The sequence below is a fragment of the Paramacrobiotus metropolitanus genome, unplaced genomic scaffold (genome assembly GCF_019649055.1).
Source record: "Paramacrobiotus metropolitanus isolate TYO unplaced genomic scaffold, Prichtersi_v1.0 Parri_scaffold0000057, whole genome shotgun sequence".
In the NCBI taxonomy this organism is placed as follows: domain Eukaryota; kingdom Metazoa; phylum Tardigrada; class Eutardigrada; order Parachela; family Macrobiotidae; genus Paramacrobiotus; species Paramacrobiotus metropolitanus.
Genome location: NW_026570277.1, coordinates 871,801 through 889,244, shown reverse-complemented (window position 1 = coordinate 889,244; position 17,444 = coordinate 871,801). Strand labels below are relative to the sequence as shown.

At 46.2% G+C, this 17,444-nt stretch overlaps 1 protein-coding gene across 1 annotated transcript; it reads right to left on the bottom strand.

The window, feature by feature from the left end:
• Positions 1–13,526: 13,526 nt before the first annotated feature.
• LOC129592932 (uncharacterized protein F54H12.2-like) lies at positions 13,527–14,390 on the bottom strand. The gene has a single exon (XM_055489088.1). The coding sequence runs from the start codon at positions 14,388–14,390 to the stop codon at positions 13,527–13,529; it is 864 nt and encodes a 287-aa protein (XP_055345063.1).
• Between the last annotated feature and the right edge of the window lie 3,054 nt (positions 14,391–17,444).

The window sequence follows — 17,444 nt, the reverse complement described above, 5'->3', positions numbered from 1 at the left end:
CCCGGTTGCAGGAAAAGGTTTTCAGCTCCGTGCTCCCAATATCAGGGATCTGCCCAAGTTTACTGGTACTTTTCTTGAAGACGTAGATAATTTCATTCTCGAATACGAGTCTCAAGGGACTCTTTATGGCTGGAAGTCAGGACAGTTACTTAGCTGCCTGAGAGCCTGTCTCAGGGGCGACGCCCTTCACTGGTTCGTCAATCGTCCCGATGACAACAGCTGGGACGACTTGAAGAAGGCTCTCAAAGATACCTTCGGGAAAAATCCCTTAGATTTTGATCTGGAGGGAACCAGCTTGAAAATGCTTTCAACTGACGACCCTTTGGCATATGTGACACGGATCACGCGCATCGTGACAACGCGTAATCCAAACGCCTCACCGGATGACTTAATCTTACATTTATTCCAAGGCTTACCTGATGGCTTAAAAGCCGAGATCGTGTCGGTCTACGATGAGATCGAAGACACAACAGACTTCCTCGAAAGGTTGAAAAACATTTCTCGCGCTTACAAATACCGTCAACGTATCGCTTTTCCTGAAGCCGGTGCCGGTCCTTCACGACGACCACCCCGGGTTGAAACTGAAACAGTTAAACGGACAACGCAGTCCTATGGAAACTTTCCGCCCCCAGCCGATACCCAAGCTAAAGCCGTACGTGTCGACGTTGCGGTACCGGATCCAGCTGAGATGGAAGCCATTCGCGCCAGGCTCAGCCAACTCGAAGCAGGTGGTCAACGTCGTGATACTCGACAACGCGAGTCTCGTAAATGTCATTATTGTGGAAAGGCTGGCCACCTCAAGGGTGTTTGCTGGCAGAATCCACAAAGTCGAAATTATAGGGGATCGACCAGTCGCGGTCGAGGGCGAGGCACTTACGCTAACGCCGTAGCTCGCGGTTCTTACGGACCGCCGCCTCCAGGGAATAATTATCCCGCGATGGGTCCAGCACAGCCCGTCCCCATGCTTACAAGTGGTCCGCAACCCAATCGACCGCCCGTCCCTCCAGTTTTTCCTGCAGCCGGTACAGCTGCAAATCCGACACGAGTTTTCTATCACAGTAACCTACCGGCAGATCCATGGGAACAGCTCCCGATGGACGCACCCGCTTCTTTAAACTGAATAGGTCTGTGTGTGGTACCGACGCACGCACAGACCATTTCATCATAAATCCTTTTAAAATTAGTGAAGTAGGTCCAATTATCTGTCGGGCTCGTGTGAATAATATATCGTGCCGGGCGATTCTCGATACCGGCTCAGGGATTTCATTGATTACAGAAAGTTTTGCGAAACTTAATCGTCTGGAAATAATTGATACTGATGGTCCATACGTTTCCACAATAACATCTCAACGTAAATTAAATAAAAAGATTGATGTCTATCTTGAAGTTTTGGGCCAGGTACAGCCATGTGAATTATTTGTTATAACACAAGCTCCATTTGAGGTATTAATCGGAATTGATTACCTTAATCAAACACGGATCCAAATTGATTTTCATTCTAAAACACTGCGTAATGATTCTGTAGTCTTGCCCTTGCTTTATTACTGTTTTCCGGGCCTTGCAAACCCGGATAATGGTCAGGATGAAGGGAATGGGAAACCGGTTTTTAATAATCCCATTTACCTTCTACACGGTCCATCCGACCCACGAGATGGCCCGAAGACAGGCAAACGAGTTGCCGTAGACATAATACTGGAGAACCCGTCTGAGAAACCCGTGTTACCGGGCGAGCTCAGAAAGAAGGCGAGCCCAGGCTTGGCCGCATCCAAGAACTTAGTTTCCGACGCTGTTCTGCTGGCGGAACAGTCCCCGGAAACGGTGAGGGGAATTGATGGTACAGATCCCGCAGTCCCCGAGGGGTTACAGTTGTTGGAAGCAGGTTCCTCCCAAGGTGGGAAGGAAGGGAGACAAGATAGTATGATAAGGGCATTAGCCGATCGTGAAAAGATTTTTAATTTTGGGTTGCTAAATCGCAACGAGAACAAAAGAAGTTCAAAAGGTCAGGTCGAGGTCCCGGGGATTCGGATCCCGGAGACCCAAGAACCCGTCACCGAGGTCACGGGCATTCAGAAAGAATTCAAGTTAGAGGTCCCGGAGGTTTCGAGTCCGGAGACCCAGGAACCTGCCACTGAGGTCGCAGGGAATCAGGAACTAACTAACCTTGAGGTCGAGGGGAAAACAGTCCCTAAGCATCGGGAACCCGTTACAGAGAATTTCGGGATCAGAGATGCCATCAGAGCAGTTACAGGAACGCGAACTCTCGAGGTTCCGGACCAAGAGATTCAAGACAGTGCAGTCGCACTGGACGAGTTACTGCCTGAAAACCTGAAGCGTTTTATGAAAAATAATTCGGAAATCACAGATGACATTGATGACCTTTTTGGCCCCACCACAATTGCACAAAAAGTTTCAGATATCAATTATGAAAAATTAAACTACGGTGATATTTCGATGGACCAGCAAAAAGAACTGGTACGCATGCTAATGGATTTTACTGAGGTCTTCCCGACGGACGACCAAGGCCTGGGCACATGTAATGTGCTAACGCATAAGATCGTTTTAAGACCGGAAGCGAATCCAGTCGTGGAACCGCTTCGGCGTTTCGCGGAATGGCAAAAGGTCGAGATCACTCGACAGATCCAAGATATGTTGCGAAAGGGCGTGATCAGCCCGTGTGAAATTTCAGAACGATGTGCCAATGTGGTACTGGCACGGAAGAGAGATGAGTCTTTAAGATTTTGTGTTTCATACAAGCTTTTGAATGAGGATACTATTTTTGATCCCTACCCATTACCAAGAATCGACGACTGTTTAGACAGTCTGAAAAATTCGTGTTACTTTACTAGCCTTGATTTGGCTAGTGGCTACTGGCAAATCAGGATGGATGACTCATCCAAGAGTCTTACTTGTTTCCGAACGCCGGACGGCGTTTTCCAGTTTGAAGTAATGCCCTTTGGATTGCGGACGGCCCCTGCGACTTTCAGTCGCATGATGGATCGCGTCCTGGGCGATCTCAAAGGAAAGATTTTAATACTGTATCTTGATGATGTTGAAATTTATGCCGACTCGTGGCAAAATCTTTTAGTAAATCTTCAAATCGTTTTGCAACGGCTTCGAGAAGCCGGACTTAAAATCAAACCAAGCAAATGCTTCTTTGGCAAAAAGGAACTAAAATTCTTAGGTCATATGGTAAATTCCCAGGGCATTGCCCCAGATCCTGAAAACGTCCAGGCTATTCTATCCCGTCCGATACCTGCATGTATCCCGGGACGTTAAGGGATTCTTAGGCGCTGCCAGCCATTATCGGCGATTCATCAAAAATTTTTCACGCATTGCCGCTCCGCTTCTCGAGTTAACAAGGAAAAATACAACGTTTCATTGGTCTGCTCCATCGCAGCTCGCTTTTGAGGATATAAAAAATTCTTTAATTACAAAACCCATCCTCACCCATTTTGACAATGAAAAGGAGCACGTCCTGGAAACGGATGCCAGTCTCGATGGACTAGGCGCCGTTCTCACACAGCGCGAAGCTGATGGCTTCAAGGTCGTTGCCTACGCAAGTCGTTCGTTAACCGATGCAGAGAAGAATTATCACACGTCCGAACAAGAGCTCCTTGCTATCTTTTGGTCGGTTACTGACAAATTCCATTTTTACCTCGGAGGTCCAAAACCGTTCACAGTAGTGACGGACCATAACTCCTTAATTCCTTTGTTTAAAACGCCGACCCCGAGTGGTCGTCTCGCTCGCTGGATCCTGGCTTTGCGCCCATACAACATAAGGATCCTGTACCGAAAAGGAAGTGCTAATAACGTAGCTGACTTTCTCTCCCGATCACCTTTACCATCACCGTTACCGCAGATTTGCGCCCTAGTCGTACCAGATTCACCGGTCGACATCCCCGCTTTACAGAGAACCGACGAATTCTGTAAAAGATCTTGGGAATCCTGAACGGTGCCACCGACACCGCAAAATTTCGAACGCGAATTCAGCACTACGTCGTAAAGGAGAAAATTTTGTATAAGATCGTATTTCGCGGCAACGATCCGGTATATCTCATTGTGGTGCCTAGTTCCCTAAAGGTCACACTCTTAAGGGCATATCACGATGACCTCGGTCATCCTGGGATTACCAGGTGCTTCGAAGCTCTGTATCTTAAATATTACTGGCCGAAACATGGCCCATGATGTTGCGGAATACATTTCTTCGTGCCATTCCTGCCAGGCGTTGAAGCCACCGCTGAAACCACCTTATGGTTTCTTCAGCGTATCAAAATCGGCCAACCGTTCGAATGCGTCGGTATGGACTACGTTGGTCCATTCCCACCGAGCAGTAAAGGGAACCGGTACATAATTGTTGCTGTGGATCACTTGACAAAGTGGATCGAAGCAAGACCCGTTAAGGCAGCAACTGCCGCCAATGCGGCACACTTCCTGTACGAACAAGTCATTTCCAGGCATGGGTGTCCCCGGTCGATCCTCACGGATCTCGGGACTCATTTCACCGGAAGTCTTTTGCAACATTTGTTACGCTTAGCGCGCATTACTCACCGTACAACTACGGCGTACAATCCGAAGGCCGATGGCCTCACTGAGAGAATAAACGGTGTTCTTGTTAAGGCGATTGCGCACTATGTGTCTCCGACACATAGAAATTGGGATGACCTTGTGGTACCACTAACTTTCGCCCTTAACACGATGGTTAATGACACGGTTAAGGTTTCTCCATTCGAATTGTTACACGGGTATAACCCGACTCATCCCATTGATAACGTCATGAATCCTGGGGAAAATTTGGATTTTGCGGAACCTGATGAAACGCTCCCAAGTCAGATTCAGACGTACTTGAGTAATTTACGCGAGGTTGCCGGTCTCATGGCAAACCACCTTCAAGATAAGACCGCCCCGCGATTTAATGTTACCCGGCGTGAACACGCGTTTGTCCCTGGCGACCTTGTCCTTTTAAAAGGACCGCCTAAAGAAATTGTTTCTCCTGATAATAATCTTTCTCCAAAATTTTTAATTCGTTGGCACGGACCTTGGAGGATCACCTCCCAAGTGTCCGAAGTTAATTACGAAATTGAATCAGTCCGTGGTCGGCCAAAGACTCAGGTTGTCCATGTGCAGCGCTTGCGCCACTATAGCGAGCGCCTGGACACACCGTATGTTGAGTCAGCTCTGGCAGAACCACTCCAAAAGGGGAAACGGGACCTGGACAACGTTGATCTCGAAAATTGTCGAGAAACAAATGATCTAATGTCCGCTCTTCCGCCTGACGTTCCGGCAACCGGAACTACCGAAATTGAGACGGTTCGACGTTCGGACCGCCTGAAACAAAAGAGAGAAAAATAAATAGTTTTAGTATTTTAGTGTTCCATGTATCATCGGTTAAAATCAAATACAAAATGAGTATATTTTCGCTACTAAAAACAAGATCTTTTTTTTTAAAAAAAAAACCGCTTTCTTTCTTAAGGTAACTTTTATCCCTGTAATTTACGTAAATAACTTTTCTCTCTCTTTTGTTGTAGGGCGTTGATCCCAGCGGCCGTCGGATGTCACTATGTAGATATACGGGTCTAAATCCTGTGAACCTTGGTAACCATTATGTTGTGGATCACTTCCGTACAGTCAGTGATCGTATGCAGGATGACGTTTTCGCAAATAATAATAATGTCCTAACGACAGTGATTTCGCGGGTGCCGAGTGTGCGCACAGTCACATTTATTCAGCCGCAGATTCTCAGACAGTACGTCGAACCTTTTCTTGATCCGGATGAGATTGAGAGCATTCAGACGGTCAATAGTACTTTACTCGAAGACCTGAATCTGGCAGAGTTTACCTCGTATTTGAGTGCGCTCGCGAATATTCCCACAGACCTGCCATTAAAACCTTTTTTCCCGTCGTTGTACCTTGCGAAATTAGCTGTAGGGAACTATGGCCTGAAGCGCGGGTTCCCCGCACCTTTCATGTGCATCTGTTCGTCAACTCATTTGGATCCAGATAAGCCCTCCTTAATTTTCCAGTGCAACGATGACGTAGGCAGATGTGCTGCTACAACTGTTAATTACTCCGAGCTTTCCGCACCGACCGTACAGTGTGAAAATCGTGCTCAGCGTTTTGGAGTGTATCTACCTCCTAAACTCTTACCTGTCTTTATTGTTGGGGATGTTTTTATAAGGTCGCGAACCACGAGATATTTTCGGACGGACACTTTCATCATCCAGATGACGGTACTGTTGAGATTTGTCACGCGGGACACCGTTCCCGAAACGCAAAGGGTTGCATACACTGTAAGTCCCAGGGCCATGCACAGGCAAGGTTATTCGCGAGGCCAACCTTCGTATGCTCGATATCAACGAGATTTTAACAACAAAATTTCTCAGGACTATGCGCATTCATACTTCCGTATCGAGGACGATATTTTCGCCGATCTAAGCGACCGAATTTGCGTAGTTCTCCGGTATGCGAGCTCTAAGTCCCTCGAGTCTAGGATCATTGCTAATAATTTTTGGTTATGGATTTCTGCACAGAACGGGGGTATTCTTTTTGACACCTGCGAAACGTATATGCGAAAGCTGCAGGATCACCCACTCTGTTTCCAGTTTATGGCAATGGTCCCCGCGGACCAAAAATCCAGAGCGATGGCCTTTAAGGCGCTTATGCCTTTTCTGCCTTTCCATAGTGCAGTCACTATCGGTCTTTTCCCATCCTCGACGAGGGAGCATTCCTGTCACGTCGCCTATCATGACACGGACGCGACTTTTAATTGCGAATGTTTCACTAAACAACGCCTTACGGGGCCTAGGGATAAGTGCGGATTTAGAACTGTACAATAAGAATCGTGAGAATGGAACGATAGTGTTCTCCCGAACAACAGACGTTTTCAACCATCGTCTCTGCAATACCCGAAAAAATAACGGTTTGTGCAATAAAATGACGGATGGTCGCGTTCTCTACCGAAAAGGTATTCCCGTCTTCCTGTGCACTCGTTGCCTTGCTTCAGCCTATCGACACAAGGTGTGTGTTTGTACTGAGGAAGTCATTTTAGCCGAAAGCATTCCTCCGATGAGGGAGTGTATTTATGGTCACAGATACCATGATCGATGCTCTGTGCGCGACGCGTGCCCGCATTGCGCGTATATGTTCCCCATGCGAGATAGCGTCTGTTACGCTAGCAATCGCTCAGATAGTCCTCCTCCTTTGGAGGCACCATCCGATTCCGACGCGGAATCCACCGTAACGGTGAATCTTGATGACGAATCACCCAGAAAAGGGACTTACTGTTCATAACCCCGTATTTGCTCCGGCTCAACCAGGAAACCAAGAAATTCTCACCAGCGACGACTCTGGTCCAGAAAACGAGGCACCACCGCCACCGGTTCCGGCAAAACGCCTGCGCGCTGGTCTGCCCAAATTCGTAACGCTCTCTCTTTTTCTTTTGCTTTGTACCTTGTCGGGTACTTCCGGATTAAATACGACTCTGTGCGACTGTTCGCGCAGTAAATATGTAGGAATCGCTGACCTTTCAGCCAGAATTAGGTGCGATCAGCTTGATAGCCCAATCCGCGAAACCCACGATGTGAAGTACCACATTCTCGACTACAAGAACATTACTCGACTTTTCCCAGGCTCCGCATGTCGTATGATTTTGAAAAGTACGATACAGGAAGGGTTCTTTTTCGGAGGCTATAATAGCCAGAACTTCGAAGTAGCACTTCCGGTCACCGCTGACCAGTGCCGTGAGATGGCCAGAAACGAAGGTCTGTAATGGAAACGTAATGACTAAAAGCGGACGTTCGTGGGTATACGACGCAATACCTGTGGTCGACCGCCGGTGGAACCAGTTCCGCCGTGCCGACGTCGTTACCTGCCTTTTGGAAAACGTCACTCTCGAGACGACGTGTGACGACTGTCCGGTACTCTCAACCACAGGCGAAATTTCTTCGTCCATTCGTACAGAATCCAGTGTCCATCCACACGTAACTTACGTGTGGGATACTGACAAAAACTTAACGAAGTGTCGCATCAACACCGTACTTGACAGTGAGGGACAGTTGTTTCAATTAAAATCGGGAGATTCACATCCGTGATCATTTGCATCAACTTAGTTTTACGATAGAAGAGAAAATGGAAAGAACTTGCGACGAAAGTGCGTCCGTCCATTATGTTCGATCGCACCCAACGCTCAGAATTAAATTCTATCACGGTTACTATCGTCCGAACTCTACTGTCAAAATTCGTCCTCCCGTTCGTCCACCTGTTGGAATTCAGAGTCGACTGAATACAAACCTTACGGCAGAAATAACAACTCTGCTGTCATCGCACTTACAATACGTCGAGGATTTCTTTGCATTTCAAGAAATAAAAATCCTAAATCATCTGCACCGGCTACAATGCCAGGCAGATCGCACTGAGATGGAAACTCTGATTCTGCTCAGTCAATTTTCGCCCGTTGTCGTCGGAGCTAAACTCGGTTTTCCGAAATGTCAAGCCGCAGTCGTTCTCGGAGACTCCGCCACCATCTATCAGTGCACTGAAGTCAACGTTACGATTGGAGTAAAATACTCCACGTGCGGACCAGATCCGTACATTGCAGCCGAACATGATGATCGCGGTTACACCATCGCCCTTGACGGCGAAACCCTAAAGAGACATTCGGTTTGTCTCCACCGCCATTCCGTGGTAATCATACACGGATCCCTTTACCGTTACCAGGATGGTACATGGACACCGGTAAACCCGACTTTCCATAAGTCGCTCTCTCATTGGCATTTCATGACTAAATTCCTAACCGATAACCTGGAAGAGACTCTCGGTGACTCCTTGTCCATCGACCCATTCCGATTTCTGGACTTGACGGCCGAATTATCCGGCCTGATGTTGGAGACCGGTATTTCAAATTTGAGTACCATAATCACTCCAAAATATGTTCAGAGTACAATGAAATCTATGACAGTGCATAGTCTCTTAAATATTTCGCTTACTTCAATAACGGTTTTTATTGCTGTGGTATTTTGCGTTCGGTATCACCGAACGGTGATGGCGTGTTTAAGTTATTTCGTAGACTGTTGCCGCCCGCGTTCACGACGGCAATACGATTTCCAGCCTGGACGGCAGGAAACGGTCGCGGTCACCGCTACCGCTACGGAAACCCAGGACAGGAACCTTTCTCGGACTGTACCCACACGGACGGTGGATATTCCCATGACGCCGCGTTACCGTCTTTCGGACACGGTTCGCCAGGATCCCGTCTACGCCAATGCGCGCATAGTCGCCGAGGACTCGGATGGATCAACAATTGGCGCACGGACTCCTTCTCCGGATCCTACGCTTGGCCCACGGACGGAACCGACGGTGACCTTTGGAAATGCGTTGATGGAACAGCGCCGGAAGTTGGCACCGGTTCGGTATGGAACTCCACCGACCGTGAGCAGCGTTTAACCGCTTAGCATTAGCTTTATTTTTCCGCTCATGTAAAGTCAGCCAGCAAATAAATTAAAATTTGTAAAAAAAAACAATTATTGCAAATTTCAGAATATTATATTTTATTTTGTCTATTCTTTTATTTTGCTTACAGAATTAAAATATGTCAGGTTCTTGCTTGCAATTAGTCAGGTTTAGAATGGTCAGGATTATGTCTTAAAATATTTCAATAATAACGATCGCTATTCTTTTCGGAGAAAATTTATCACAAATATTGGTCCAGAAACTACCTTCGTTAATTGTCAGATTTTAATTCGAAAATTAAAAATAAAGGGTTCGTGAAGATAGACCCGGTCCTATCCCCGGGAACCCAGTTATATTAAGTTCGCTACCTGAAGCTTTAGGTCGCCGATTTTTATCAGTCATTTAAGTCTCGCAATAATCAGTGAGTGATCGTATCCGGTGGCCTGCATTACAGTCATGGTTAACACATTGTATTTTCGTGATTAGCTGGAGGTCTATTCTCTGGGGCAGAATTTGAAATTTACTAATTAAAATTTCTTACGAAGATGCTGGTGCAGCAGTTTGTTTGCTAAATGTTGAGGTGAGTATAATCGCTAAAAATCTCCTTAAAAAAAAAAAAACAACGAAGTTCTTAATAAAATAAAAGTGTCTGATCAGCAATCCCGTCGCTGTAGCAATACTTCGGTCATGGGCGATGACGTCGATACAGAGCCCCTGCGTAACAACTTTAGCTTTGGGCGCATCACTGGTTGACGAGGTGTTGAGCCGTAAGTACGCGACTTGACCGCAAGATATGCTACTAATTCAGACAAATTACCAATGCAGTCGTACGAGCAAGTGTACGAAAAAATTAATTTGAAAGGGGAGAAGAAGTGGATGTACCAACCGCGTGTTGTAGGCAGGCGAACAAACATTGTTTGAAACCAGCGAAATAAGATCTTGGAAATGAGCAAATGAATTTTTCGTACAGATCTTGCCTCAGAGAATAGGATTTTCTGTTTAATTGCGTGAATACGGTGTGGTGTTGTGGTTTTGGTGTATGGTTCACCGCGGATCAAAGTTCAAGTTCAAGTGCGACCGAATGATATCATCGATAGCACCGCATTTATTATGAAAATGAGTCAGGGAATCTAAATCCAAAAACATTTATAAAATGAAAATTTGGTTTAACCCGGGTTTTCCCTAAAAGCATTACGAAAATAAAATACAAATTATTCCGCTGTATTACATATATTTCTTTTAACCGTATTAAGTATAAATATTATTTGCATAATAATACCTGGTGTTTCTTGGATGTGTTTTGAAAATTTCTAAACGCAAAAATAGCTACTTTATCGTATTGCTGGTTGACTGGCTTTTCTGCTTTTCTTATATTAGTTATGGACTGCGGACAGTCCTTTTTACACGGAGAGAAGTGTCACGTAAAGATTCTTTGAGCGATATTCGCCTGCGCTAGCCTTCTGCTGATCATAAGGGCGATATGCCCATGAATGTTATTATCTGATAGACCGTTCCACTTGTTGCCGTTTTATACCGCGGCTTTTCGACTTTTCTGACACAGTTACAGCCGTGCAGTCTAATTTCCTTCAATAACAATCCCTGACTTGCATTCGCGGTATCGTTCGTTGCCGTTTATGCATGTTTTACTAAATACAGCATATTAGGCTATAAAACCGGCCGGTATTCTACCGCCGTGACCTTTCGTTTATTTCGCTCTGCCAATTATTTACGTAACACCACGTTTTGTTTTAGATTCGATAATTTTGTGGACCGACCTGGAATTTCCGTTCCTACGACGGGCAAATTTCTCGGCGACTTAACGGATGAATTGCAACCTGGACAGTTCATCAGCCAGTTCGTCAGTCTTGGCCCGAAGACGTATTCTTACAAGACCAACGACGGAATAAGTGTAGCAAAAGTTAAAGGTTTTACACTGAATGGTCAAACTAGTGAAGTCTTAACTTTTGAAAAGATGGTGGGAATTCTGGAGAAGAAGACCGATTTTCTTGTGGCGGAATATCCAGACAGTATTAAACGCGATAAGAAAACAATGACTTTGAAACAAGTGGATCTTTGTAAACGGTTAAGTTTTACGTACGATAAGCGAAGAATTGTTGATGGTGATTGGAACACTTTGCCTTACGGTTATACGTCGCGATGAAATTCTGAATAAAATATGAAGCGAGTTCATTCAGTTTATTGGTAACATTAACACCAAGTCAATCATCGCCCATGTCAAATCAACCTCAGATTTTTCGCTAAGAAAATTGCAGCGCCCACTTGCGAATAAAATAGCCGTACACTCTGGCAATTTAATACGCAGACCAAGAAATCTATCAGCAAAATACGGAACATTCAATCGCTTACTCACACTGTCAAGGTCAAACTTTTGACCAAAATCATGCGTGCCCACAATATTGACCACCGTATAGTCAGTAACAGAACAATCATAACCGACTTTACGCAGTAATCGTACGAAATACTTCAACAGAAAACGCGATTCGTCCAAATTCTTGCCACCATTCACGGTCACTTTACCGTTGACATACAGCTGACAGTGTGCTTTGGGTGGGGCAATGCGACGAAGAAGGAGTCCGGAAAATGAACGGGGAGTATACTGAGCCAATGGCAAGCGTTTCTCAATCTCGGTCAGATTCAGGTGGCAGTTTAGCTTCGCTGTGGCAACAACATTGGTGATCCGTACCATTCCTGTGTAACCACAGTCCGAAGATGATTGCCTTCCGCTGGGTGGTTTGGCTTGCAGATGTCAATCGCCGGAACGTTGGGCAGTGATAGTCCTCCAGATTGATTCATGCGCTTATGAGCCTTGATTATGAGTGGCAAAGGGGACCTGGACAAGATTTCCCAGTGCAGCAGCGGGACTGACGGTAAGCTGACACCACTGTACGCCCTGGAGAATGGATTGTACTTTGGATGGGGACGCTACAATCGTGTCAACACGGCCACCGTGCGTCGTTACACTCTTGGCAACAACGGCGACCTGATTCCTACCAAAGCTGGTGTGACGTTCGGATTGAAAACCTACGACGGACTGAAGGAGCTGGTTGTGGACATGACCCTGCTGAAAGAGATCATCACTGTGGATGAAGCCAACCATGTGCCTAAGACTTTGAAGTCTGCCCTGGCTTACGACAAGCTGAAAGAAGTAAGCGGTTCTGTTTCAAGTTTTATTTGCACGTTTCCATGTGCATGATTTATTCCAGGAAGTGGCCGAAGAGTTTACGGAGCTGATCCACCAGATGCGTGGACGTAACGGCAAGATGGTGTGCGGGAGCGCCAGCGATGACGAATGGGCAGCGGCTGAGAAAGCTATTCTGGAGTCGCGCTACGTGGAGGCTGTGCTGTTGGAAGCTGACCAAGTGGATGTTGGGCAAGTCATTGGGTTGGACGTTAAAGGGTATCTTGAACTTAATGCTTTGGAGTTTCGTGCCATGTTTGCTAAGCTCATCTGAGCGATGTCAGTGATTACTACTTGTTGTCCTAGCATTTCACATGGCTCTTTAGTTATTATTTTCCTAATTGCAAGGACCGCGGTTCTTTTCTTTTGTCATTTTATTTCCGCTATACGTTTACATATTTGTCGGATAAACGCATTGTCAACGACTTGAGTGTTGATGTCAAAATAAGAATTAACGTACTGACAGACCATTTTGTCGTTGCTCGCTCGATTATCGGTAAACAAATGCACAATATTAGTGTAAGATTCACCACAAACACGTCGAAGAATGAAAAATAAACAATATTGCCCACACACGGTAGAATATTCAGACTGAAATTGTTCGGATTGCTCTATAATCCGATTCTCTGACATTAAACTTGCAAAATTCTTTGTATACGAATCCAGTTTCCTCCCAAATGAATCAAACACTTCCAAAACTCCATCTTGTTCCTGGTAGAGAGCCACCTAGTGTGATCCGTCTTGGTCCACTGGATCTGTGTTGACCACCGCCGCACCAGGGTAGGCGACAGTGTACTTGGCACTTTGTCGCTAGCATACACTCCACGCAACACTGTTTTCGTCGATGAGTTCGAATGTAGGGCACTAAAAATCTGGTCCGTGTTCATGTTGAAAAGTCCGCAATCAGTTGGCGATGCTGGTTAATTTCGATAATGCTGTCGTACACCAACATGGCGACCATCATGACTGTTTTATCCAGAGGTTTTTCAAAGTTGACCGACACGCTTAAATTGCCTTGTTTCACTAAAGTCAGCGGTCCTCTTCCAGTATGTCCCGGCGTTAAGTCAAAGCCGAATAACGTGTAACCACCATTATAAGCGGTCCGACTGAAGTGCACCCTGTTTTGTGGATGTGTTCGATATCCCAAAGCGTCCAACAAACCGTCGTAGCACTCTAACGACTGTGACCGTCCAAAATCGGCAGTGTAGGGTTTTGTGGGGTAGCTCTGTCCATCTACTTCCACACTGATCTGGGTGATGTTAAAGTGTTGAATGTTGAAGGGGTTCGTTTTGATGTTGCCGTGAAAATCGTCGCTTTCCAGGAAACCGATAATCATAGCCTTGGGAATCTGTCCAATCTGGAGGTTGCTCACCACGGTGCTCTGCGTCTTTTGTGGAATATCCGATACACGCATCACCACGCGCTCAATGTGATACTTGACGGTTTTTTTCAGCATTTCCGAGGCCACGGCCGTCATAAAATCGGGTGCCGGGATATACCGGCGGACCGATAAGCGCGCATTGCGAATGAACGGTTTGAATTGTTTGGTGGCATCAGTATCCCATACACGCAAACAGAATTCCGGCCGGCTCATTACCAACCGGATATTGATGGGAACACCAGTGCACAATGGCTTACTTTGGTCGAATAAGTCCGCAAATATTTTACCCGACAACTGCACGTAGTTACCGCCAGCAAATAGGGCTTTGCGGCTTACTTCTCCTTTGTTGTCTTTTTCGTCGCTCATCTTGTGTGCAGTGTCTGTGTAAAACGCAGCCGATGACAATTGGGACCTTTTGGCATCCACCGAATAGGACAGGAGAGAGTCCAAATAAGCCCGGTATGGATAAAATGTCGCGGCATCGGAGATTAGTCGATTTGCCACGGTTACGTGGCAGGAAGAAAACAGCGAATGCAGAAAGTTGTTGACGGGTGCCACATTGTCAGCGTTCGTTACGAGCGTCCAGTCAGCAGCTCCTTTCTTTACTTTAATGCCGACCTCCAATTCTAAGATCATGTCTGCCAGGCTAAGCAGTCCAGCAGTACTGGGAGGAATATAAAAATTAATATCGCCAGCCGAGCCGCTATCCGTCAGAATCGTAGTAGGGTTCCACTTCTCGTGTTCGGTGCGCCATCGATCAGTCAGCGTAGCCGGTAAGGCAAACAGTTGGTTCACTAGCTGCATTGCCGGTTCCGAATTTTCCATCATCAGTAAAGCCATGGTTAAAAGTAGTCGGGAATATTGGTTGGAGGAATGCGTTTAATACGCTGTCGGTTACGTACAATCCGGCGTTTCTTCCGAATACCACTTCCTTCTTGCGGTGCTAAACGTTTGCTTATGGTCTCTCTGGCTTTATCAGCAACCTCTTTAATAGCCCCGGTAGCAGGTTCTTGCAAGTGAGGCGTGGCGGCATCCAACGCTGCCTTGGCATGCGGGGCGGCCCGGCGTATTATGGGTTTGGCGAACGCCGATATTTTGGCAAATAAGCTCTTCAGGATTTGAGGAAGGCCAGAGCCGTTTTGTAGTGTTCCACGGTAGCGAATGAGGGCGCTGGAACATAATGGAATGGAACATAATGAACTGGAACATAATGGGAAATGTCGAAGAACTGGAACATAATGGGGAATGTCGAAGCGTGCTTCCACGGTTTGGTTCACTTCGCCTCTAATAGGTACGGCGCGCAGAAACTGCGCCGCGGTGTCTCCGATCAGACTGTAGTCGGCCACATCGCTGTATAAGAATAGGCTTTGGTTACCGAGCAGTGTGTTGACAGGACGGTCGGAAATGAATGTAGTGACTTTTGGTGTCGGAGCTTTGTCCCAGAATGCCAAGTATTTCGCTCTTGCTTGACCTTGGGCAGTGTCAATGGTTTCAGCAGCAAGATTGGGTTCGAATAGGCTTTGATCGAAACCCAGAATCTTTTGAAGGGTTAAGGATTCAGGTGGAAAGTATATGGATACTCGGTCATTTCCGATGCTCAGCTTGACCTTGTGATTAGTTGGCGTAAAAAACTGCACTTCGAACATTTTGTTGTTGGGCAGTGCACTCTTGTCCTCTGTCACTCTTCCATCCAGCAAATAAGATTTAACGACAGGAGCCAAAGAATTGATGGTTTGCAGAAGCAACTCCGCGTTCTTGTAATTACCTGGTGGGACCACAATGCTTTTCTGGACACTGACATATCTGGGAGTGGCAATAAACTCTCCATCTTTTTTCAAGTAAAATTCGCGAACAACATCTAGTTCAATTTTTTGTTCAACAGGCAACGTATAAAAAGAATTTAGATACTGCAGCTCGACCAGTGCCATTTCCCATTTTCCTTTCAAGGTGATTGGATGCTTTAGTTTGGTAGTCCAATTTGATGGGGTGTTGGCAGGATCCGTAGCCACATCATTGGGCAGCGTCAGGTAGAATGGCGCACCTTCATACATTTTTCATCAATCCACTGATCGTGTTCCGGTCCGTAACCTAACCAACGCACTAGGACCTTCTTTCCACGGCGCTTTACAATAAAGTCCACAGTATGCTCTTTGTCAGGAACGTTGCGGACGAGAGATAACTCGGGTTCGTAGAATTTTCCGTCAATGGTGTTCTCTTGATAATCTTTCAAAACGTAAACCGGTACCGGATGAGGAATAACTTGCTTGATGAAAAATATTTCTTCCTTAAATCGGTAAGTGTATCCCTTTTCCACTTTTCCTTTAGGGATGGAAATACGCACGGCATCACCAACTTTCTAGCGCGGTTTTGTTGCCTTAGGCTCAGGGTACAGCTTGTTGTACACACGCAACGATTTTTCTTGCTTGACATCAACTGGTCGCATCCCGTGGGCGCTGTGCATGGAGTGATTGTACGAGTACACAATGTCCTTCAGTTTGTCAATGTAGCGGGTGCAGACGCGGTAACGGAATAGTCGGAAAATGCGGGATTTGATTGTACGAATGACACGCTCAGCCATGGCGCATTTTATATCTTCGTTCTGGGACGTAAAGAATTGTACGGTCTGGTTTTTCAAAAAAGCACGAACGGTTGCGTTAAGCATTTCCGTTCCTTTATCATATTGTAACTTTTCCGGAGTACCGAGTTCTTTGAAAGATTTCTGGAGGGCATCGCGGGTTTCCTTTCCGGTCTTGGTTTTTAAAGCTTGGATACTCAACATTTTGGAGAAGCAGTCAATCACAAACAGCAAATACTTGAATCCGTCATTTTCCTTGGAGTATTTGGACAAATCAGCCAAATCAGCTTGGTACTGCTGCTGCAGATTGGTAACTATCACTGGATTGCGTGGAAACCGTTTCCGGCTTTCTTTGGTGACAGTGTACGCATCGATCTCTTGTAGGATCTCCTCCGCTTTCCGTTTGTTGGCTCTGGTTTTTAGTGTTCTTCGAAATCGCTCGACCCCGCCAAAACTTCCGGGATGACGAGGATCGAGGTACCTCTTCGTTAGACGATCCATCGTTACAGCAGTTCGACACGCAGTAAATTTTGAAAAATCGGCACAAACGGATTACAGATGGCAGAAACCCATACATTACGGCAGTGTGATCTAATTAATTTTTCGCTGCATGCCGTGTCCCGTTTGGTGTTTATGTGATCGTAAGCGGGGCACAGGGACGGGTACTTCATCAGCTTTCTCTTTGGGGCGACTAGGGCGGGGCTTTTTGGTTGTAGGGGGAATAGGAGGCACGTATTGGGGAGGTTCCACAGGATTTTCATCGGGCATTGCTTTTTGCTTCAGAGCCAGAAAACGTTCTAAGATACTGGAAAGTTGACTGGCTTTTTCATATTCGCTTATATCTT

Bases quoted from the DNA above. Each gene is read 5' to 3' on its own strand.
- LOC129592932 (XM_055489088.1), bottom strand. From the start codon at position 14,390: ATGAGCGACGAAAAAGACAACAAAGGAGAAGTAAGCCGCAAAGCCCTA.